At 43.2% G+C, this 25,774-nt stretch overlaps 1 protein-coding gene across 1 annotated transcript in view; it reads right to left on the bottom strand.

Moving 5' to 3' along the window:
- FHIP2A (FHF complex subunit HOOK interacting protein 2A) overlaps positions 1-25,774 on the bottom strand; it is a 416,741-nt gene that overhangs the window by 63,546 nt on the left and 327,421 nt on the right. The window contains exons 13-14 of the mRNA XM_069611895.1: positions 21,832-21,922; positions 20,520-20,663 (exon numbers count right to left, since the gene is read on the bottom strand). Of these exons, the coding sequence (XP_069467996.1) occupies positions 20,520-20,663; positions 21,832-21,922 (235 nt within the window). The remainder of the gene's footprint in view (positions 1-20,519; positions 20,664-21,831; positions 21,923-25,774) is intronic.

The raw sequence follows: 25,774 nt of genomic DNA, 5'->3' as shown, positions 1-25,774 counted from the left end.
GGAACCCTTCCTTCCAACCGATCTGGGGGTCCCGAATGAGACGACTCCTACCCAGACTAGTCTCAAGAAGACCTGCATTTCGAGCCATCCCACAATGTGCTGCGACGTTGCTGGGCTGCAATACCCTGGGACCTCGAGCCATTATGCGGTGCACAGTCTTCCGAATTCCGAATCTCGCTGACTTCCATAGAATTGATCTGGATCCTTGAAGTCCCCTCACCAGAGTGCTGGACCGGATAAGTGACAAGAATCCAACCAGCGATATTCAGTCTTCTCCTGGCTCCTGAAAAAGGGTGCCAAAACCACAGAGCTGCAACCAGCCTCGAAGAGACTCTTGCCTGAAGTCTTCCCTGTTAATCCCTGCTGCAAATTCCCTTTCAGTGTCCCATCTTCAGTCACCACAGCAAGGAATTCAAGGACCAGGTTTTGGGGTGCAGATCCTGAAGACGTCCAGCTGCAAACGCCTTGTCTCTGCTGAGGTACTGTGTGGGCATTACTTATCTTGAGCCTTGTGCGATTCCTGTGAAGTTTTGGGGGCGATTCGTGTGATTGGGAGTTCCCTCATGCAGTTTGCCCAGTCCCAAAGTTGGAATCCCTCTAAGGTGTCTGAAGTCCCTGGACCCTTTCTGCAACTCTGACATAAAGTACTTACTTGTTTGAAGAGCCTTCCTCAGGAACTCTGACTGTTCAGCATTCTGTGCCTATACTGACCCTGCCAAAAGTTGGCCTCATTAAGGTCCCCCTTCTGCCACTGAGAAAACACATGCTTCAAGATTAGGAAAGGATTTACAGTCAGGCCTTTGCCTTCTACTGTATCAAGTGTTGAAAGTATTTTACTGATGTAGGAGTTGTATTGGTAACTGTCCCTCTGAAATATGAATAGTTACAAAAGTTCTCATCATAGATTGTGTTTTGCCATTCCTAAGGTATATACGGTTATTTTACTTACCTGTGAATTGCATCCTCCTCTTCCCAAAAGTTGGCTTCACCTGAATAAGTGTATAAGTTCACCAACTGGGGTTTGCTTCCCCCAACTTGCTTTATAGCCTGTCTAGAATAAGTCTGCATTGGGTTTTACCTACCTTGAATAGCCGTATGCCATTCTAATTAAGTGTACTGTGGGTTTTACTGATACTGAAATGTAGTTATAGGTTCATACTGTTCCATGAATTTGTATTCCACTATTCAGAAAGGTATCCTGGTAACAGGGTTAGTTTACTAAGTGTTTCTTAACCGGAGTTTCACTACATGACTGACAAGGTCTACTGCCCTTGAATTACTGACTGTATTCAAAAAGTATGTCTAACTGGGTTTTACTCCCAAGAAAAGATGATTGCATACTGAAAGAGTCATAGGTTTTCCTAACCTTGAACTGCTGACTAATATTCTTAATATAATAATACTTTGGATTGTACCCCTTAAGTATCGAGTTATTTTTTTTATAATTGAGTTTATATATAATGCAATAGTTCTTATTTACCCAAGATTCATCTTGGCCTACTTGCATTTAAATAACCATTTATTTTTAGAATACATAGTGTTTCAGAGTTTCCTTTGACCATATATATGCTACAATTTCTCTGTACCAAGCTACACACCTCTCTCCCTCCTAAAAATGCGCCTGGCTGCTCTGTCCATGTGTTAGGGAGAATACTCATTTCTGTGCTAATTCCCTTCAACCTTAGAGACCCCCAGCTCTTTTGCTGGATTTAGGGCCTGTGATCTATTCCTCCTGAGCGAGTGGGACCTTTTTCTCACTCCCTCATGCATTTTTCCTCACTGGGAATTTTGTGTTTTACTGTTTTATGGAGTCTGACAAACTCCATAGGCATCTGCTTTTTTTGTATCGCTTCACAAAGCACCTTAAGTGCAGTGCCACTGAAAGGTCCCTTAGACTTTTCTGAATGTTTGAATACATTTTCTTGGGGGAACTACCGTTCAAGATTAGTAAGATGATACCAGTCTTAATTTTCTCTTTGTAGCACCAGCACACACCATGCTATGTGGAGTGTTGGGGGGGGGGGGGGGCAGTTACTTAGTAATTCCTATCCCACTTCTCATGTAACATTTTTTGTTACACTAACTTACTTTAAATGGTTACTACTACCAGTGTGCATGTTTACCACAGGCTGAACCTTCAGCTGCAGTACAGCACCCATGGGTGTCCTTTTTCCCCAAATGGCCCCGGTCTTCTTTTTTCGCCATTTTCTGTTTGTTAGTTTCGACTTGGCTTTTACTCTGTTAGTTGAAACTGGTTTGACCCCTTTGTGTGTTTTGCCTTTGGCGGGCTTCAGCCCTGAAGCCCACCCAGGCCCCAGTGTGTCTGGAAAGGCAGGAAGTGAGGGAGGGTCCCAAAACCTCCCTGTTCTTTGTGTCTAGGTGTGCCTGAATGAAACCAGTCCTGATTGGCTGGCTGGCTACCCTCTGTTTGAGTGACAGCCAATGTTCTGCATGAATGGGAGAAACCTGCTTAAAAGGTGAGGGTTTTGGGACTAGAGCCAGAGTTGACCACTGGGATAAACACCTGACGAAGAAACCGTGAACAAAGCTTGCTGCATCCTCCTGGACCTTTGAATTGCCCGGTGAAACCCTGCTCCTGTGCTGAAACTCCTTTTTCTGATTGACAACAGACGCTCCGGACGGGACGACTTCTTCCCTTGGGTTAGTGGGATCAACTAACCCCGAGATGAACATCACTGAACCATTTTCCCTGATTGTCTGTACTTCTTCGCTGCTGCAAGAACCGAGTGCCAGGGGTCGAGAAATCTGTAGTTGAGTGCAATGTCTGCAACCCAGCCAGAGGCTCCAGGAGTCTCCTAAGGACACTCCAGAAGCAGGACGACCAGAGCAAAGGCAAAGCAAAAAAAAGGCTCAACCCAAGAAAGACCTCGCAAATAGAAAATGGCGAAAAAAGATCAGGGCCATTTTGACAAAATGGTCACCCACGGGTGCTATACTGCAGCTGAGGATTCAGCCTGTGGTAGAAACGCAAAATGGTAGGAAAATAAAACCACTGCCACCAGCAATTTAAAGTAGCGGGGGTAACATAAAAAATGTTACAGGAGAATGTAGGATAAGGGGCTACTAGGTAACCCCCTTAGCACTCCACATACGATGGTGTGTGCTGGACCCACAAAGAGAAAAGATAAAGTCAATTTCACTATACTAGTCTTGGGAACAGTAGTTCACACAAGAAAAGGTATAAAAACCTTATGAGAAATCTAAAGGATTTCTCTGTGACACTGCACTGAAGGTGCTGTGCGTCACCATACAAAAAGTAGATGCCTATGGAGTTTGTCAGACTCCAAAAACAAAGGAAACGCAAACTCCAAATCAGGTCAAAACACACGGGAGAGTGAGAAAAAGCTCTCACTTCAGGGTTAAAATTAAAAAGTCCTAAAGTCCAGCAAAAGAGCTGGGGGTCTCTAAGGTTGAAGGGAATTGGCACAGAAATGATCATTCTCCCTAACCACCCCCGACTTGCTGTGCCTCACCAGAGCTGCAGAAGCCCAATGCCAGGGGTCCTGTGACCATCGACGAGTGCATCTTCTTGCGAAGTCCGAATCCGTCCAAATCTTTGTGGGTATTCCAGGGACCCTACAGAGACAGGAAATCTTGATGCAGAGTCCCCTCACCCGAGTCCAGGACTGAGAGAGCAAGCTTCTTCCAACCAGAGATATTCGTTCTTCATTGGCGCATAGCAAAAGGCGCCAAAACACTGAAGTGCTGCTGAAACAAAGGAAATCCGTAGCTGAGGAGTCCCTCTCCAGAGTACTGCCGCAGGAGCCCGCCAGACGTCCTTCCTTTCGTCAACACGACCAAGGTCCAGGAACAAGCGTCTGCAAGCTGTAGCAAGGAGGAATCCAGTGGGAACATTTTTCTTCGAATCACAGGTACTGTGGGGGCTTGGGGTGCTCACTTTTTAGCCATAGGTTGTGCTTCCTATCCTCCAAAGTACTTTTGTTCCACTTTAGAGTGGATACCAACTCTCCTGCACTGGCCTGAACAGCTTGTGCTCTCTACAAAGTAGCTCATATGAGTTACTGGGATTTCTTCTGCACTTACTAACTTTGTCAATACTTTATCTAAGAAGAAGCGCATCAGAACTATTGACTTTGGCTGTCCTAGCTCCCAAAAGGCACTCTGAACCTACTGACTTTGGCCGTACTTGTTCCCTCAGAGGCTATAATTGTGGATACTATTATTGCTGGGATAAAAGTTTACTAGCCTCATTTTAGGAGATTGTAATTGTTTTACAAACTGTTGAAAGTATGTTCTAAATCTTATTCTAACATTTCCTTCCTTAAACAATTCAATAACTGAATTGGTCACTGAAAAAAAGTGCAATACTGACCTTAACCGAAGTCAGACCTGTGTGCTGGAAAATGTGTGAACAAAAAGTATGTACCAACTTTTATTGTCCTTTACAAATTGAATCCAAACTTTGATGGAATGTTACTAGTAGATAAAGCTCCTTGAAGAATGCTTATTGAAATCTTACATATAAATATTTATTTATAATATACACAACTAAGTGTGTAAGTGTTACTTGGCTACTTGTACTTACTGATGATTTAGATTGTACAGCTCTACAGCTTACACTACCCATCTTAAGATAAGGCTGGCTGTTTTGGAAGTAGCTGTGTTTGGACTTGCTACTGGTATTACCTGCACTTATTGAAAGACTTCTGCGCCCAAACGAAGCTCCTTGGCCCCATTCCAGCACTGCGAGCAGTCGGCTCTTGCTGAGAGCGAGGCGGAGCTTCACGCACTCATGTGATAGCATCACGTGATCTTATGCAAAGCTGCAAATTGCAACCAGCGTCACCCTAGCGGCGTAAGCCCTGGTGGCAGAATGGCTGGTGCTGTAAGGCTGGTCCTGGGCCATAGCCACCAGCATATACCGAGATACAAAGGTGGTGTCCTTGAAGAACCCAAGTTCGTTCCATTTTTTAGCCTACCACTAGACTATAAGTACATTGACTATATTACGGACAATAAAAACCCAATGATATAAAAAAACAAAAAACAAAAAAAAGTGGGGGTGAGGAAAGAGACATTGAAACACGCCTGTGATAGGGCAAAAGACCTGCAAGTAAGTGCTGGAAAATCAAATTTGGTTCCATCTGAGTGAGCACGGGAGACTGTTGGGGCTTTGTCCTCTTTGATCACTTACATCAACCTACTTAAAGCAATTGCGAAACTATCATGTCAATGAGATACAATTTGAGAAGTGGACCATTGGTAGAACCACATACTGTCCAGGAGGGGGAGATCTCGTTAAGTCATAACGTTTCACTACAGCATGATGATATTAGGCATGAGTTGCAAACAAGTATTCCCGCTGGTCAGACTGGACTTACACATGTACAAATTCATAACCCTGCTACCACATGTCATAATGGAAGAGAGGACTCGGTAAATACAGTTTCCTCCTTGGTCTCTACGCTGAAAGGAGGAAAGGACTATACACTCACAACCACAAACAGTAAGACCAATATTTTAAGTCAAGAGGTCATAGAAACCTTCCTCATGGCGGAGAGGGTTTACAAACTCCCTTGCTTCACAAAGGCAAATCTGTAGAAGGGATGGGAAATGCCACCATCCAAATTGAAAACCTGGACCTTTCAGGAGGCAGCAATTTGTCCGCCATTTTACCACATAATGTTCCAGATTCTGGCTCTTCTGAATGCAACATAAAATACTAGAAGAGAATCAAGGGATCATTCGGCTTCGAGCCCTCCACCAAACACACACGATCAGCCCTCTTTGAGAAGACCACCACCAGAGGAACTCATGGCTAGAGAGATAACTTTAACAGCTTTGAATTTTATTCTAAATTCCTTGGTGAGGGTATTTGAGACAACAAAGGGAGACATTCAAGTACAGACTGGAATACTGTTGGAAATATCTAAAGATTTTGACTTGTTTGAGTCCTCAATAGTGGGACTTACCAACGCCATAAACAGTGCAATTCTACCATCAATAACATCACTGGCAGGAGATCTAGCTTCACAAAAATCAGAGATAGCAGATATCAAGTCTATGATTCAGAACATAAGTTTGGAAAGAAAAGAAACCAATTTAAACGTTACAAAACTTCATTCAGACCCAGGGAAACATCAAGGGTCCCGAGCAGCCCCCACTGGGCGATCCATCTAAAGATCAATCCCCCTCCACTTGGGATGATACTCCACTATCCTTATCAGTGAGGGAAGAGTTCTGCCGCTTAGCACAATTGGCAGACGCTAATACACAAGATGAGGTGATCTGCATAGAAGAAGACCCTTCCAAGAAACAAAGTATGGTTGAGGAGGAAAAGAGCCCTGCAGAGGAAAGTGCAGGTCAACGACCTCAAAGGAGGAGGAGGGTGAGAAAAAAGAAACAAAAAAATGCAAGACATAAATCTCAACAGACCTCTAGACAAGAAAAGAAATCCAAAAATATGAAGGCAAAAAAATCAAATAATGCTGACACAAACAAGTTCATCAATAACCTAACCAACGCATCAAAAAACCCAAACAAACAGAAGGACAAAGTAGAGAAATTTTGTTCAGAAATGGAGAAGGAGCCTTGTGAAGTGCAGGAGTCGGGAAAGAACAAGAAGAAGCTAACCGCTAAATCAAGGTCTGACAGCCAAATCGTCTCTAATAAAACAGTAGGAATACAAACAGAACTAACAGACAGTAAACATCTGGAGAACGTAACAGGCCCAGTGGTGGGCATCCATCCGCCATTGATTGCGGGGAAATCAATAAAATGGGCTCCAATCTTTCTCCCTAGAGCCAAACAGGCTTCACAAAACTGTCCCAGTCTGGAGCTCCAGCTTTAGAAATAGCTCCAATATTTCTTCAAGGACAGAAAAAAATAACAAAACCAGTAGAAGCCCTGGCAAAAAGTTGAAAAAACTAGTGAGAGCCTACCACCAACCCTGCACCAAGAAGAGCTGTTAACATCGGCTATAGTGGTAGAAGACTCAACTCAGAATACTCCGCCACAACAAGTAAATCACAGAGACACTGGACCCAGAAAGGAGGAGGATCAAAACAAAAGGACAGAAAGGGAATTATCACCCGGTAAAACAAATCCTTTTGCAGCTCCGCGGCTTTGGCTTACAGGTCACAAAGACAAAATGAGAAGCAAATACTTGAATAGAGGGTCACTTTTGATGCTCTTTAAAAAAAAAATACCAGATGTATACCTCTTTTCATCAAATGATATCGAGTATGTTACATTCCCAGAGAGACAGCGACACATTTAGTGGAAGTCGGGTTTACATCTAAAATAGGGGCAAAGGCAATTTTGGATGCAGCAGGCCCTTTACAAAAACAAGGGCTAACCATACATGAAGACATGCCCTCAGACATCAGGGTTGGGGAAGCAAGGGAGGAGGAAACAAAGGAAGTAGGCAAAATAAAAAACGCCCAAGTAAAGTAAATGTCAGCTGTTGCACATGGTAAAATCGAGGGGGATAAACAGACAATGTGGGCGCTCTTCCCGGAGATCATAAGACAGGTCTGCCAGAAACTGGGTGTGGAAGAGACATGTCTTTAGTTGGGAGAATATGAGGGTGGCAAGTTGGAACACGCGAAGCTCCAGTTCCTTTAGGAACCTCAATATGAGATCAGAGGTATTTGGCAAGAATGACCTAATTCTCCTACAGGAGACATGGTTACTTAACGCACAAGAGCTAGAGGGCTTCATAATAACCACACAAGCCGCATCAACAGTGGGGAAAGGAAGGCCAAAGGGTGGTCTGCTACTTGCTTGTAATGCGACTCGTTTTAATGAGGTGACAATAATCTCAGACGAACAAGAGGGGATCTTGGCAGTAAAATGTGTGGTCGCTACATCTAAGGGGTCGAAACAAATAGTATCAGTAAACTTATACTGGAATCCGGCGTCTCTAAAGCTTGCCATATTTCTGGATGCCTTGTCTCGTGTGCAGACTGAAATAAAACGGACTCACCCTGACGCATGTGTCTTGGTGGCAGGGGACTTAAACACACAATGTGTTGAAAGTGGGAAAGGGAAAGGAGCACCAAAATACAAGGCCATCTCCTCAAATGGAAACATTTGGGGATCTTTCTTTAAAGATTGGGACCTAAAAATGGGGAATGGATCTCTGGAAGGAGACATTCCTCCTGCAAGCACACGGTCCCGAGGAGCATCAGAATCCACTTTGGACTACATGTTTATGTCTCCCAGTATGTTCGACCAATGTGAAACTATGAATATAAAAGAAGGAGGCACGAGTGACCAAAAACGACTAGAAATGTCAGTTAAATGGCAAAATGTAAGGGTCATAAAGAGGTTGACAGAGCACACAACAGTAAACAACCAAAAAAATCGTCTAGTTACAGGGACGGAGAGAAACTTAATAAAGCCCTGGAAAAATGTAAATTTAAGCGATACAAAACTGAAAGATATGTGCACCCCCTTTGCATTCCATGACTTTCTATGGTCAGTTGAGGGCCCCCACTCTTGTGGTGGGTCAAAGGAGAAAAACCTATAGACACGCTTTTGACGAACACACATGGGAGCAGAAACGTGAGATGTGGCGGTTGATAAGTGCCATTAGAAGGGAGGAAGCGGTTAAATCTATCAGAGAGACCAAAATAAAGTCCATTAAAAGTAAATGCAAACAATGGTCAAGACAACAACGAATGTCCGTGCCCAGAAAGACGGGGAAACCATGCTCAAAGCCGTCTTAAATAAGAACTCACAGAACTTTTGGTCTTTAATAAATCAACAATCTACAGACCAAGTTGGAGCCTTGTCAAAAATGGTTACTGAACCAGAGTGGATAGAATTCCTGTCAAAGAAGTATGCACAGTCAAATGAGGAGCCTCCTTTTTCCATCTCTGGCGGCCAGTGGTACTTGAATATAACGGAAGAGGATATCTATGCCTTAATAATGAAATCTTCAGCCTCAAGGGCGGCAGGTCCCAGTGGCTTAACATATCAAGTCCTGAAGGGAAACCCTAAAAGGTGGGCCTGCCTCCTAAACACACTGTTCCATGAGATATTGAGGATCAAAAAGATTCCGTCATCATGGAAATCGGGAATCATCGTCCCAATATTCAAAAAGGGGGATCGAAGAGACCCGTTAAATTATAGACCAATTACTCTCCTCGATGTGGAAAGCAAGCCGTTTACCAGCCTAGTACTTAGAGACTTGGAATCTTGGGCTGAGTCAAACAACATCCTCCCAAAACAACAGACAGGCTTTCGAAAGGGACACTCCACCTCACTTAATGGCATAATACTTTCCACCCCCTGTAACAGCAAGGTGGGGGGGGGGGCAAGCGGCACAACTATATGGTGCTTTCATAGATCTATCAAGTGCCTTCGATCTGGTGAATCGGGACAGATTATGGTCCAAATTAAAAGTTAGAGGCGCTCCGACCCACCTCATTGATATACTGGTCTCCCTCCATGAAGAAAACACAGTTCAAGGAAAACTCAACTCAGACGGATTTTTATCAACACATGTCCCAGTGAAGAGGGGGGTGAGACAGGGATGCATGGTTGCTCCCTTCCTGTTTAACTTCTATTTAGCTGATTTTGGACCGGAGGTGGAGACCACAGCACTGGGCAGTGCCAAGTTAGGCACAAATGCAATAAAGTGGCTCATGTATGCTGACGACATCGTCCTACTGGACAAGACACCAGTGGGCCTTCAGAGGCTATTAAACGCATTGGACCAATACACGAAAGACAACGACCTAAAGGTTAATCCGGATAAATCGAAAATTGTGATTTTTGGAAAGAAAGGTGGTAGAGAAGGCAAATATTGCTGGACAGTGGGGGGCAAACGAATACCTGTGATAGAGGAGGTCATTTATTTGGGCTACACTCTGTATGCTACACCTAGAGCTTGTACGCTATGGTCAGAGATGCGACAAAAGTGCATCCAATTGACTGCCCAATTGCAAAAAATGATTAAGCAATACTGTAGGTTTTCCCTCCTACCCGCCATCCGTTTCTATCGAGCAAAGATCATTCCTGTCCTCTTATATGGCCTAGAGGCAAAACCACTGGTGTGGTCAATGGATTGGCAGGCAATAGAAGCCAAGATTTGGAAAAAAGCTTTGCGTCTCCCAAACAGCTTACCAATGGCCAGCCTGCGGTTTGAGTTGGGCCTCTCCTCACTTGGGGTGCAGGCTGATTGGAAACTTCTATCTCTTTTCACCTTGATAATCAATCCTAGGTGTAATACACTATACGAAGATTTAAATGTCCATTTGAGCCGTGTCTCGGTGGGGGTACTGTATGACCTAAAGAAAGTATCCCTAGAAATCCTCACCAGATGCAACAGCGACATAGGTACTCTAACCACAAACCTGATGAAGATCAAGAGGGAGCTGCTATTAACAGGTTGGATAAAGACAATTGACCACACACGATCCTCAATAGTGGCACCCTTTCTTTCACCAACAGACAAGAGACTTAGTTCCTTAGCCAACTATCTGACGAAATTCACGGATGCCAAAGGGAGGCAAAACTTTTAGACTCCGTTTGGGGTTGATTCATACTGGATCCATCCTTGCTCGATGGGCCTGGGGTGAAAGGAGCAATCATTTATGTTCCAAATGTCGGGACCCAAAAGACCAGTCATTAGAGCATCTACTAAGATTTTGTGAAGGCACATGGGAGGTGCGAAAGAAACATCTGGAACGTTTTGTTTGCTCAAGTGATTGGCTGTCATCAGAAGACTTCTGGGTGAGAATGACTTTGGGTCATGAAACGGCATTGACTATAAACGTGGTTAGAGTCCTACAACAGTTAGGTTTCACTGGAAATTTAAAAAGTTCATTTAACCATCTAGACTGAAGCAGCGAAGTTAAGAAATTTGGAGAAACATGTTTTTCGTTTAATGAGATGTAAATTTGCAAATGTATTCTTTTTGAAAGTTTTCTTTCGTAATTGTGAAAAAAAAACAGTTTTGGTTTATACCACAATAAAATAAATAAAAATAAAAAAAAGATAAGTCTGGCTGCTCAGTCACACTACCAACTTGTGTTGTACAGGCCTATATTAAAAGGTGGGTTACCTGATACCAAGCAGATAAGTCTTGTGTAGTCATCACCAGTTGGACTGCCCCAATTCTTACCCATCACCATGCAACCTCATTCTCAGGTGGTACAGCCTTATACTAAGAGTAGAGCTTGTGTACTGCCTCAGATGTATGGTTTTAGTGAAGTCTTGGTATGATTTTAGAAAAGCTGTCCTAACATCGAGCCTGAGTGCTGTGCGTGGTCGTCAGAATCCGTCTGAAACTTTGGTGGAATCCTGCTGGATCTCCGGAGACCCGGTTCAAAGCCTTGAAGTCCCCTCACCAGAGTGCAGGACCAGATTAGTGAAGAGAATCAGACCATTGATATTCATTCATCTGGCTGCTGTAAAAAGGCGACAAATCCACAGAGCCGCGGGAATCCATGAAAAAGCCTTTGCAAAAGCCTCCTCCGACGACTGATGGTGCATGTTCCCATCCAGTGTCCAGTTCTTTTGTCTCCAGACCAAGAATCCAAGGACCGGGTCCCATGCTGCTGCATCCTGAAGGCATCCACTCCGATGCTCTTCTTTTCTCCTAAGGTACTGTGTGGGATGAGTAATACTTACCTTAAGTCTGGTGTGCATATGAGTGGGAGATTAATGTGGTTGGGAGTTTGCCCATACCACCTGCCCAGGCCTAAGGCTGGAACGCACATAGGGAGCCTTCTCAGAAGTCCCTGTACACTAACTCTGAAAGTGAATACTTACTTGTTAAAGAAGATATCCCCTGGCACTTTGACTTTCCTGTAACTGAACCATATCTCAACCTGCCTACAGCTGGCACCTAGACCGCTAGGGTCCCTCTTCTACCTTTGAAATAACTCATGCAATAGACTTGGGAAGAAGTAGATAAGAAAACGATTCTGCCTTGAAAGTACAACAAGTGTAAAAGTACTCACTAAAGACGTTAGTGTGGTAACTATCTCTGTGAAAGAAGTTACAAAGTGTCATTAAGTTTCTGCCTACCCTTGAGTTGCACTGTGCCCCTCTAAACAGTATATAAGTTGCTTTGAATGGCGTTTCCCCCTTCTAAAAAGTGTAGGTACTATTTTAGTTTTCTTAAGTGAATGAGTGTAAAAGCTCACCAATAGGGTTTACCTGCCTCAAATCACATTGTATCATATTGTATGACCGGGTGCTGCTTTCCCTGGTCTGCTATATAGAGATCTAAAACAGTGTTAGTTAATTCTTGTTTTTGAGTTGCTTGTAGCCCCACTTAAAAGTAGACTGCTCTTACTCACCTGGATTAGCTGCTGCTCTTCTAAACTTGTAACCCTGGTTTGTGCTTCCCTGAATTGCTTTGGTGCTATCCCAAAATAGTTTCATAAAGTTCTTACGTATCTTAGAAACTGTATTAAACACGTATACCGGGTATAACTAGCTATTAGGTAGCAGATAGTTATGTACCAATAGGCCAATTACTTACCTGGAAATACATGGTGTATTTCTTAAAGTGTAATAGGGTTTTGCTTTCCCTGGTCTGCACAGTGCATTATAAAAGAGTTGCGTGTTCATACTTGTCATTGAGTAGCTTGAGGCCGCTCCAGAAAGTATACGAGTTGTTTTACTAGCTCTGAACTGAGTTCTAAAAGGTAATGCTGAAAGGAGTGTACTTGTAAGAGGGTTGGTTTATTATGTGATTTCATACCCGAGTGTCACTCTATGACTGACAGGGTGAACTGCCCTTGAAATACAGATTGTATTCTAACAGTAGATCTGGTCTTATTCCCCCGGAATAGTATATTACTATCCTGAATGTATAACCTTAGGTTTGACTTACCATGACTTGCTTCTTGTCCACAAAATAAGTTTATACCTTGGTTTGAATACCACAGGCATTGAGTTGGTTTTTATGATTGTGTTTATATGATGTATAGTACTTACTTACCCAAGATGTATCTTGGTCTACTTGTATTTAAATAAACCCTTTATTTTTACAATACATAGAGTTGGGGTTTGTTTGAACCACATGTATGGTACAATTTCTTTGTACCAAGCTACAGCCCTCTCTCCATCCTAAGAAAAGCCTGGCTGCTCAGTCCATGCTACCTCATTTTCAAGTGGTGCAGCCTTATAGTAAGAGTGGCGCTGATGTACTGCCTCAGATATGGTTTTTATGACGTCTTGGTAGGACTTTAGAAAAACTGTCCGTACAGAGGCCACTTCTTTTTTTAACCAGCATACATGCATGCTCTATTATTTTGACCTCAATCTACCAGTTTGAGGAAATATAAATATTTGGTCCAACTATTTAAGAGTTCATCACTGTAGGATAGCACTATGGTATCCACTTGCTTCAGAAAACAAAATGTTCTCTATGTTGGCCACTTGTGTATAGATCATGGCATGAAAACCATGCAAAAATGGAGCATTTAAAGATATATAGGTTTTAAATGGTACCTTTTAAATTAAATATGTCACCCTATTAACGAAAGGGCTGTTGTAATAACATTTTCATGGAATTTGTGGAAAAGGTAATTTTGCAAACATTATGATTAATGGATAACATCCCACAAGATTTATTTTGTGCTGTAGTCATTTAAAGATCTTGAGCATTAAAAATGTATTCTCTTCTTAATGGACACAAATTGAATTAAGGCGAGGTTTCAGCCACATAAATTTGCTAAATACCTAGGTTTACTTGGAGTGCTTCGATTGCCAGAAACTGAAAGATGGTTGACTTTTATTGCAGATCTTAGTTTATATACTCTTCTCCAATCCCCATATGGGTGGTTCGTTTTGCTCCCACACTAGGCAGCTACTCATGCTAGCTGAGCAGAACATACTAGCTCCAAAACAACTGCCTTCAAATGGTTCAGAAGGGATAAGGAGAAAAGAACTGGAAAATTCTCAGTTCACAAAACCAACCCAACATTGTTCAAACAATATCATGCAGGAAGAAACTACAATATTCATAATCAGACTAGCTGTGTTTTACAAAGTGAATAGCGGGTAATCTCTCCAGCTTTGACTCTTCCTATGGATCAAGCCACAAGGCTTGATCTCCAGATGTGAATCCAAGCAGGTTAATATACATCTTACCCGACACCTGTCGTAAGCCAGTACTGCATGCCCCAGCCAACTAATCTGCATAGCTGAAGAATGGGCAAATTACCCCCCAGAGTACTAACACTTCATTGATTACTTCTAGAAGCAAGCCTAACTTTTAATATTGCCCATCTATCATGTAACAACTAAACATAAGAGCATAGCTGTCGGATAAAAGTCTGATGGGGAAAGATTTCTCTGATCACTTAGAAACAAACTTACACTGAGTTTACAGACAACAAGATATTTAAAAGAAAAGTAAATAACACAGAGGTACTGTAATTTAGAGAGGAAAAGGTGAAGATGAAGCAGGTCTGGTAGAACTGTCGGAATCGTAAAGTCCAAAGATTTTAAAAGTGGGGGGGGATTCTTTGCTTGTATTGCAGTTTTATCTCTCCCTTTCACTACCTCCTATTGTACTGTGAAGCTTGGAGGCTTGTCATGCCAATATTAAGCTAGTGCTGCACGCTGGACTTATTTGGTCAATTTTGCCTTCTCCGTCACTGTAATAGTTCTGCAATTAATGTCATTTACTTGAAGAAATATCTATGTTCTGATTCTTGTCTTTTAAAGCTTCGGTCATATAATAATGGTGTGGTATTTATCTAGCTCTTACGCCCAAACGCTTTACATAGGACATATATACATACAATATCACACAACCAAAGTTAGTACTCATTTATTGACCTCAGAAGGATGGAAGGCTGAGTTGACCTTGACAGGATCGAACCTGCGATCTGCAGATCACACACAGATCGCAGCAACGAGTGCTCAACCCGCTGAGCTATCTAACCGGCCATAAAAACACTAATTATAAAGAAGAAACTCATGTGCATGCTATGGCAAGTTATCTCATTTTTAGCAAATTTTTTTAACCCATTTTCCAAGCAAAAGTGGTCCCTTTTTTGGGCCTGGCCATGCTACTCTTTAATAAAAGTTCAAGCAGACATTAAATGTTTAAGCTTTTCTTGTCACCTTAAAAACATTTTAACCCCTTGGCCAGGCACCGAGTCTTCTCCAACCGACTCTCCAAACCCTTTGCAAAATTACACATTTAAATTATTCTATTTTAATCACGATCTGATCTTGGCTCCTTTATTATACCTAATATCTTTACAATCATAATTAACAATAATGCTGTACAAGGAAAAGTCCCCACAGTACACAAAACAGCTGTAGTAGCACACCTCTTTGTTAAGCAAAGTTTGAATGCAGTACCCTCTGGGAACACTACAAACAACTATGACTACAGGTATAGGCAACCCAACCTTTGGTATAAGCTTGTACTACAGTTTTGGTAGCGTGTTGAGCAGCCAGGCTTATCTCAAGAGGGGACATGTGAGCTGTAGTGGAGTTGCACATAGATTCAGTTACAGGTATTGAAATAAACTTGCACTCAAGGTTTCTTGCAGAAACAAGTATTAATTTATTTATCAGTCAGTTATAAAAACCTTCTTCAGAAGGGAGCAATAGAATAGTAACACACAAATATACTTCAATATTGTACACCGAGTTTCTGAAACAGACATGGCCCAGACACAACCTACACCCACAGGTGACTTCAATAACAAGGGTGCTGGGGGACATTAAAATCTTACTGTTGGCATCCAGAACACTCTTTAAAAGTTGTTAAAAGGCAAAGGTTAGTAGAACACAAGAGACCACACATTTTTTAAGCAGTGCAGATACTTTTAGAGTTCACTAGAAGAGTCATTCAATTCACTAGGCCAAGCCAAAGTCTATGAGCAAAAGTTTTGGATAGGATAAAGCACTTCTGGTAATTCAATGGAAACGTCTTTGCACAAGTTCTTAGGAGCCTTGGATAAAAAGAAGAATGAAATGTAGGGGCACAAGCTGATTAGAATTGTGAGTTGCAGAAGTTACAAGCACTTCCACAGTAAGAGGTAAGTTCTCTTAGACTTGTTTTACAGTACCTTGGTAAAGATGAGGCCTCAGTCTGGGGACAAGGGGGAAGACGTTGGGGGACGCCTGCACTGGGACTGTCAAAACGGGCAACCGGCAAACTTCATTTTCAGTGGCTGTTTCGCGTTTCAGCTCCTTGCAGTACAGCAAATAGCAATAAGCGCGGTTTCTGGCCATCAAGGTGGACTTTCCTTACATCTGGGGTCCCGCACTCGGCTGGGGGGGTCAGGATTGGTCAGTCCTGCTTCGTGGGAGTCTGGAGGATCTTCCAAAAGCTTTAGGACAGCTTAAAAGTAACACACACAATCTGGTGTCCCTATCCCTGGCTATACGGTTTCCTGCAGCAACTCTGAGGAAATTCAACCAGCTCTGTGATGGGTGTCCAGGTGGTTTACTTTGGAGTCGATTGGTCCCACCAACTCAAAGGGAAAAGTCGTCCTTGCAGGGACTTCTCAGTCGATGCAAACTTGGCAAGTTGGCAATGCAGCAGGGCGTCACCGGCCAACCAACGGTCCAGGAGTTGCAGCAGGCGTCCTCTTCAGGCTCTTCTTCGGTTCCTTCGTCCAGTGGTCGACTGCCTTCCAAGCCAAAAGACTCGCCTTTTATTCAGTTCTCTCCCATTCATTACAGCCTAGCTGTCACTCACCCAGCAGGGTGGTTGTCCTTGCTGGACAGTCAGCCAGCCAATCACCACAGTGGGCATTTGGGTCTCCTAGGAGACTAAGCACAGGGTGTTTCGGGTACCTCCCTCACTTCTTGCCTACCCCAGACACTCGGGCGCCAGTGCCGGGTTTCTCTCAGAAACCCTGCCAAAGGCAAAATGAACAAAGAGACAAAACCTGGTTTGGCTGCAGAGATACTCTCTAGAAGAACCTTTCCACAAAGATATGGCAAAAAAAGAAGACCGGGCACCATTTTAGCAAAGATGGCTACATGCCATTTTGAAAAAGATGGCTCCCGCGGTCACTTTACCGGAGCCGCGAACGGTCTCGGTAAATGCAAACCAAGGTAGTTCAAAACGAAACCACTGCCACCAGCCAGTCAATTGAGGAAAGGGTAACATAATATGCTACATAAGAAGCTAGACAAAGGGGATACTAAGTAACCCCTACAGCACTCTATTGTAGGATAGTGTGTGCTGGGTCTAGAAAGTTACAACGCTAAGTAAAGTCAATTTCACTTTTCTGCTCTGGGAAACAGTAGTTGATCCCAGAGAAGGTATTTAAACATGGGGAAATCCGGAAGACTTCCCTGTGTCACTGCACTGAAGGTGCTTTGTGATACAGTTGGAAAAGATGGCAAATGTACAGCACAGGACCCCTCCTAGCCTCTGCAGTGCATAGGAGGCAGCCAGCTCTCTGGTCGAATGATCCCCAAGACCTTCAGGTAGGTTGTCCCCAGCCAGATCATATCATTCTGAGATGCCAAGAATGATTCACCTTGACAGTCTTTCATCACAACCCTGCCAGAATGGCACCAGAATAACCTAGAAAGAGCTAGTGATCTTTCCTAAAGTCCCTTGTCCGAGCGACATAGTACCCGAGAACCCACATTGGATCCAGCTGATGGAATTGCTTCTCTGCCTTGGAAGGAAGAGGCAGAGGAAATGACATAGGAAGATGGAGCTTCCGAGAGAGATTGTTTCAGAGAATCTTAGGCAGAACGGAAGGTCTCTCTCCGTCACCTTCTCTTTGGAGAAAAACAAATAGGGAGGTTCAACAGACAATGCCTGGAGCACACGAACCAGCGGAAGAGAAGGCAACCAGGAAAATCACCTTGAACAAAAATGTATAGGCTCAAACGGAGACCCCCATATGAAATGACCAAACCAAATTCAAATCCTGCGTGAGAACAAACTGAGGTGGAGGAAACTGATTACACAATACCCTCAAAAATTGCATAACCGTTGGAATTGTGAAGAAAGAGCTTTGCTGAGAGGTCTTTTTAAAAACTGAGATTGTGGCAGGTAACCCTTTAAAATCCAATCTTAAGGCCCGTCCGGGCCAAAGAAAGCATAAAATCCAGAACAGAGCATGAGCACAAGTATAAGGATACACATCCCTTCCGGCAGCAGAATATTAATGCCATCTGCAGGCATACATTGACTTTGCTGTGGGTCTCCAGGCTGAAAGAAGCACATCCAGGATGTTATTACACAGGTTCCATTCATGCTCTCAAAAGCCAAGCATAAAGGTTCAGCCTGCTGAGTTTCAAGTGGAGGACGCACCCTTTCAACTGGGAGAGCATATCTACTCTCTGCAGAAGGTGCCAGAGAGGGCAGATGGACAAGTCCAGCAACTTCGGTTTACATGTTCTCATCGCCAGTCCGGAGCGATCAAGATTAATAAAGGCCCGAACAGACGCAGGATCCTAAAAACCAGTGGCATGACAGTAATCTGCAGGAATGTATAAAGGAGATCTAATGTCCATTCGAGGACCAGCATGATTGCCCTCAATATCATCAAATTGATGTGTTCCCGGAACTTTGAGGAAGACCAGAGACCACTCACAGACAGGTCCTGCAGATGAGCACCCCAACCTTTCAGAGACACATCAGTGACCACTGTCAGTTGAAGTCCAGGTTGCTGAAGCAAACTCCTTTCAGGTTTTCTCGTATGGCACAACACGTCGTTCCGGAGAGTGCCTGTCCGAAAACTGCTACAGATCGGACATGATTCCTTGGAACTGTGACCACCGTCAACGGAGCATCCGCATAAGGGATCTCATGTTTAGTCGACCTCCGGCACCACAAGAATGCGTGAAGCCATTAGACCAAACAATCACAGAAAAGCTGAGGCTGGAAATTGCCTCTGAAATTGGAGGACTTGAACCATTTGAAAGATGTTTGTCAGTTGATCCTCTGGTTGGAAAGCCCTGCCCAGGTGAGTTTCCAAAACCTTAATGATGAACCAGAGGGAGCGGTACAGCTTAACATGATACTTCAGAAGTTGAGGGAGAAGCATAAGCTGTGCAATAGGATGCAAGTGCGGTACAGATGTGCCTACACCTGGTCTATGGGCGCGATCCCTGGGGCAAACCACGAATTCTTCAGGGAAGTCTCTGACCTCCCGAGACCCAAGAGGTTTCATCCCAAGAGAGCTAGGATCTTTGGCAAAGGCCCCAGTGGGGAGCAGGCATATTCCTTAGGAGTCATCAGGGCCAGGGCGGGTGGCGCTGGACGTTCAAAGGCAAAGCCGAAAGGCGCAAGGACGGGTCGTGTCACCTGGTAGTCAGAACTAAGCCTTTAGGCACTGTCCCCTGCAGGTTCCCTTTCGGCTAGTCCAAGTGTGGTGGAACATGCTATTATCGTCAATGTCAAAGCAGTCAGTGCCTGGGCCTTTGCAAAGAGGTCCAATATCTTCAAGCGAAAACCCTCCTATTATTTTGGAGAGAAGGGTTTGAGGAAGAAGATGAGTGATTTTGAGATGAACTGGCTGGGTGAGCAAGACCTCTGTGGTGCTTCTTTTCTTTGCAGGCAGGCAGATCTGTCCTCAGACTTCCTCTCTGCACCCCAAGACCTCGGCCGAAACCTCTGGTCATCTATTTCCTTGTGGAAACAGGTAAATAGTATTGCTGTAGAGCCTTTGAATGCATAGACCAGCACGCACCTCAGTTTTGGAGGTTGTGGTCCTCCCACAGCCAGTACAGGCAGTTCATGTGGGAGTTGAACACAGACATTTGTTGCCCCCAGTCTGTGCAGGGCATGAAACCAAAGGACGTCACAGGGCTTGGCATCATTATGCTAAGCGAAGTTCCAGAAGCAAGTGTGCGGAAAAAAAGGACCTGGCGACACATGGCGTGGCACCACAACATACACTGGCTCCGACATGTCCAGCACAGGGCGTATACAGGCATACAGTGGTGCCAACAAGGAGCTGTACCACGACCCCTAGTGGTGGAAAGGTTTCAGAAGAAGAACTGCGCTTGGAGATGGCCATCATAGATGAAGGATCCGTCAGGGGCAATGGGGGCAATCCCTTAGAACATATATATATTTAAGGTGAACACTATAAACTTGGCTTTTTACTCAATCTTGGTTATGTTTTCTAGAGCACCAAGATGCCTCAAATCAAGTACAGAGATATACATATACATGAAATAAAACATAATTAACTGCCTATAAAAAATACTTTGTCTCCCCACGCACAAGTCTCCAGTACTGATCTGCTAATTTACTTTGAACCAAGGTTGTAATGGCTTTACAGGTCTTAAACATCATGAGTGTGCTTACAACCCAAAAACAAAAGCCCTTCCGTTCCCCTGTTACTCTGGCACTCTTGGTCTTTGCAGCTGTATACACGGTTGATAAATTACAATTCTTACATTCACAGAAGATTTCAGAAGATTTTCCCTTCAAAGAACACAGCATTATTCCAGCTACAATGTTTTACAGTATACAAGAACCAAATCACCATATTGGCTCATCACGCCAAACTGTGCCATATCACAGCACAGATTTGTAAATATCTGAAACCACAATGGCTTATTACCTGATCAAGGATTCTTCCCATTCTGTCAAACAAAACTTTGACAAAGTGCCCTTCGAAGAAAGGTGCTTCCAAGTTGCATTTTTCTAACGCCTTTGGGGAGTTAGGCCATTCCCATCGAATGCAGATTGCACAGTAATCACGGAACTAGGAGGGAATAGTTTACATTATGAAACGTTAATGCAATCCATTGCAACAAAATAGCTCTTGTTCAGATTCTTAGTTTAACAGCAGCCCATTTTATGGCCTGTCCCCACGTCTCATTCTCCTGAATCACTCAGGAGTTCTGGGCAGTGTACCACCACACACCATAATTGTTTATTATAATTGACAGCTCTTCCCTGGTTCACTTCATACTTCTTGGACCACTAATTATGTCTTCTCATGCTTCCTTCCCAACTCTGAGAAGTCAGATCTCAGATTCCGTCCCAAAGCTGGGAGGGGACTCTGCACCCAAAGAAAGTCAGCCTATCAGGGAAATCTGTCCGGAACTTGAGTAATAGGCAGTAAAAGGTGGGAGCACCAGAGCTTCCTTCAAACCCACAACTGTGTCCAGATTTAAGTGATTTGGCCTCAGTACCCAAGACTCCGAATGTACAGTTATACCCTTTTTCTATGTTCAACACTTTGGCCCCCAGCTATTACATATACAGAAGAGGGGATATAAACTGTAACAAGGCTATGGGCTTACATATTTGTGCCATGGAAGACACTCTAGTTCAATCTGGTAACAAAGTAGATTATAACATAGCCCAAGATGATCCAAGACATTTTATGTATAGCTCTCTGGTTTGAGAAGGACGCCCGTGTGATCAGGTTTGTCACAAGTAGGATACCAGCATTGGTGAATCATTAATTGAACAATGTAAACAAATTATACCAATGCTTAAAAGCAATAGGAATACAACATGAAGTGCTATGTAAGAACAGAGTTGGCCTTTGTGTCAGTTGTACTTGACAATCCAGAAAATGGTGGATGATGACGGTGGTCGTGTCCAGACATTAGATCTTTCCGTGGCATACAACACTGCCAATCCCTGGTGCTATTGGGATGATTGCAATACTCTGGAATTCGTCACCCAACCTGCTTTCTGACTAATACAAGTTGGTGGTTCTCCTTGCCTACAAGCCGAATTATAAGTGTCTCTCTAGGGTGCTGCAAAGCTCCACCCCTTTTAATCCATTGCTATATGCGCGTTATGAGGTGTTCCGAGTTATAAAGGGATAACAAAATGGTTTACCCACTTAGGGGCTTGAATGGCCTACTAAAAGAAGACAATTTCACACAGTGCCTCTTGGAGATGTGTGGACTTACCTGTCTGTGGGCATCTCTGAGGTAAGTGTCATAGCCGGTGCCCTCTACCTGGTAGGAAGATTTTGCTTCATCGGGTACAAGACAAAGAAAGCTTGGAAACACAAAAATAACAAAAGTTAAACTCAGAGCTGTCACCTAAACCAGAATCTAAAATTACGCTTACTACTTTTGAAGAGACATAAAAACATAATATACTTTTAAACATATTTGGCTTTCAGATTCCTGTTAAACCTGATTACAGATTAGTTGGACCAGACAACGACACACTGCAATGTATCTACATTGAAGTTAAACTACCACAGAGGTTAAATTTCCACATGCTTGGAAGAGCATTCATGTTTCCAGCTGGTCCAAGCAGTGATTGTAGCCAGGTTTTCTACAAAGAAGGGACTGCCTCCCCTCAAGCTCCTTGCAGAAACATTCCACGTTAGGGTGTGTCGAAACCCGGTGACAGTGCAGTATGAATTCTACAAAGCTCAAATCTTGGCACATGAACAAAGTTACAAGCACAATGTATCTTGTGAAGGTTGTGGTAGCAAAAGGGAAACAGAAGAGAACAGTTGACACAAATACAAGAATATGCAGCTTGAAAGGGAACTTAAAAGCCATCAAAAGCGCAATACAGAGCAGTTTTAAGAGATTGTACTTTGCTATCTGGAATTCAATGGGTGCAACTACAGAATAAAAAAGGTTGCCAACCTTGCAATCTCTGCCCTCAGCTTAAACAAAAGGGGTCTTCAAAAATGGACCTTTACAAACTTAAAGCACAGATGAAAGCAGTCGAAATGGCCAAAAGAAGGAACATCGGCATACAGAAATTGGACAATACAAGCTTTCAGAATCAGATGAAAGATATGAAAAAATATAAAGAAATATTCTGCAACCAAATCAAATGCAGAAAGCAAGTTACATTTTCAAACATGTAAATGAACTCCAGGTGCTAAACAGCGTTCATCAAGTCCCAGCCTTAACCCAAGATGCTTTCAGCGATCTCCAGAAAACAAGCCTATCCGGTTTGACATACTTGAATCTTCCCATTAGCGACCGAAAGAAAAGACTGAAAACTCAAACGATGCTACACACATTTACCAGTAAATCAAAAAACCTAATGCACCATCTAAATAACAGACACTTAATTGAATCCATACTTTTAGGAGAACTATACACAGTAATGTCCTGAATGATGCGCTGCACAACTACACAGACTTAAACGTTCAGAAAGAGCAAAGGTTCCCAGTTGCCGGAGAAAAATAGTGATCAAAACACCCGTGAAAGAAACAATTTAGACCTCAAATTCTTAGCAAATTTCAGACTAAGAGCCATTCCCCATTCCTGTGTTTAATAAAACATTGCAAATAAAAATCAAGATCCGTACGGACTCCCCACACCGTTACTTTCTTACTACTTCCCAAAAGATAGGTTTGATGCAGTTTTACTGATCAAGTGAGAAAAGTAAATGCAGATGTAATGAATTCCCACTTTACTGAATAAGTGCACTTAACGGCCCTTCCTGCAACGCAACTATGGTGAAATTCGGAGCCTCATCTATGTTGGTGACCACATGACCATGCGTGAGGGAGCCACAGGACTTACAAAAGGGGAGCTGGAGGGGGGAGAGCTTTATATAAATATTTAATTGTGAGAGTATGGAGGTGAAGGCAGACAAGTTGGCAAGGAGCAGAGGGGCTGCCAGTCCAAGATGCCCAACCAACACCGCAGTGAGATTCAGCCTGTGCGCTCACTTTGGAAACCAAGAGGAAGAGATTCATGCAGGGCATGCTGCATGTCGGGGGAAACAGAGTGAGATCGGCTTAAGGTCACAGACAGCCCAACGAATCGGTAGTGGAGAAAAGTAGTCAATCAAGTGGAAGATGTGGGCCCCCGAAGCGATTATGACACAGTCTGTTCAAGAGAGACGAGGAAAGAACTCTGAAGCTAGAGAGATCTACGGTCAGAACATCCATGGAGTATCGCCTTCCCACACTTTGAGGACAGACTGACCGGAATGGACAAGGATTGGAGAAGCAAGAAGCAATCCAAAAAAAAGCACACCGAGAGTGTATGGCTGTTAAAGCCATGGTGAATGAAACCCCATATCCTGGTCAAACTCTTCAGCGGGACATGAGTAATGAACACAGAGTTAAAGGGAACAGATGCAAGATGGAATATACAAACCAAAATATCAAATAGAGGGACTTGAATCTTGATTAACGTGCTTGGTACTTCAAAGTATCTATGTCTCAGATCTGACAAAAACAGATTACAAATTGATGCATGCTGAAAACAAAGTCTGCTCAGAGGTTAACATTCAATGAGAGTGCCTAGGGCAAGTCTAACAAACCCAGAGCAAGAGAAGTGATGCGTGTTGGTAAACAGAGTGCAAATTAACAATTAGAGATGCTTAAATATTTATTGCGTGCAAGAACTGAAGACCAGTTCAAACTGATGCATAGTGGAAACCAAGTCTGTTCAGAGATTAAAATTCACAGAGAATATACAAATAGATGAATGATCTATAATGAAGTATTTTCATAGTTTAAGGCTCATTGAGAACATACAAGTTGATGTATGCTGGTAGACTAAGTCTAGGCAAAGAAGCATTCACTGAGAATACTAATAAAGGACTCCCAGATAACTATAGTCAGCCACTCCCCAATCTAAATAGATACTAATGAACCAATAATCATCACATAAATAAGGACCAGCGACTTCGTAATGTTTTGCAATTTTAACCAATGTTAAATACTCCTCATGCTGCCAGTCTGAAAATGTATGATATATGTATGGACTGTGAATGCTTCTGAACTATAACCAAGATGTCTTAACTACGATGTGGTACCTCAGGGTCTGGGCGTAAAATAAATGCAAAATAAAAAATAAAAGAAAGTTGTATGAAGGGGACCATGTTTGCCCACAGTCCACTTTGACAAAGTGCAGTTTCCCAGGCCTGGCTTTATTGCTGCGGGAAAACCGGTGTGCCTGTTCCCCCTCATCCAATGTGGGGGACATCACTGCAACCCCCTTTTCTCCCACATCCATTTTCCCTGAGTTCCATGGGGGACACCCCTGCAATCCCTAGGGCATCCATAATCTCGCAGCAGGCCTCCTTTCCCATCCGTCACTCTGACCATTCCCTCTCACCCTCCTCCCATTCTTCCGGCATTCTACACTTCTCTCCAGATCCTACCTCACCACCACCCCCTCCTTATCGGTCATGTACTACGGCCAGTAGTTTCTGGCTCCTCCATGTGCATGTGCGATAGGCCCAGGCACTAACTCCCGAAAGGAAGCTTTCTGGGAAAAGTAGTTCGCTCATAGTAAGCAATATCATATGCAGGAAATAAAAATCTCTATGCCAAGTTAAACAATCATTTAAAGAATGTGGTTTGATGCATGTTGACAAAATCAAAGTCAAATCCAAGACAGCAGCACAGAAGGAAGAACATCTTAATGCTATTAGGCAAACACAAAAGGGGTTTCCAACAAACTACCATTACATATCCTCACCAGGGGTCAACATAACTAGCTCTCACCCCAAATCCATGTAATCACAGACCATCAATCTTTTAACGAATATAAAGAGATGGTAGGCTCGATTTTAGCAAAAATAATTCATCAGTTTATTATATTTTCTAATAAAACAGACCATTGGGTCACATTTGTACAACTCATTATACATAAAAAAACACACAACAAACACAAATAAAAATCTAGTCTATGGTTTAAATCTTATGATGTGTTCACATAATATTTGATCGTCAGACAATAGTGATGTTAGTAACACAATGGGTGACTTCACAATAGCCTGAACTTATATTGCTAAAGCGTCCCCACTTCCCTTGTGTCACAAATGCTAAAATCGAGCCTACCATCTCTTTGTTGGAAACCCCTTTTGTGTTTCTCTATATACTTGGTCCTCTCCAACAAACCCCAAAAAAGAGGA

The sequence above is a fragment of the Ambystoma mexicanum genome, chromosome 8 (assembly GCF_040938575.1).
Source record: "Ambystoma mexicanum isolate Mex_15411 chromosome 8, UKY_AmexF1_1, whole genome shotgun sequence".
NCBI classification, from domain to species: domain Eukaryota; kingdom Metazoa; phylum Chordata; class Amphibia; order Caudata; family Ambystomatidae; genus Ambystoma; species Ambystoma mexicanum.
Note: the sequence above shows the minus strand (reverse complement) of the source record. Positions and strands in the feature narration are given on the sequence as shown.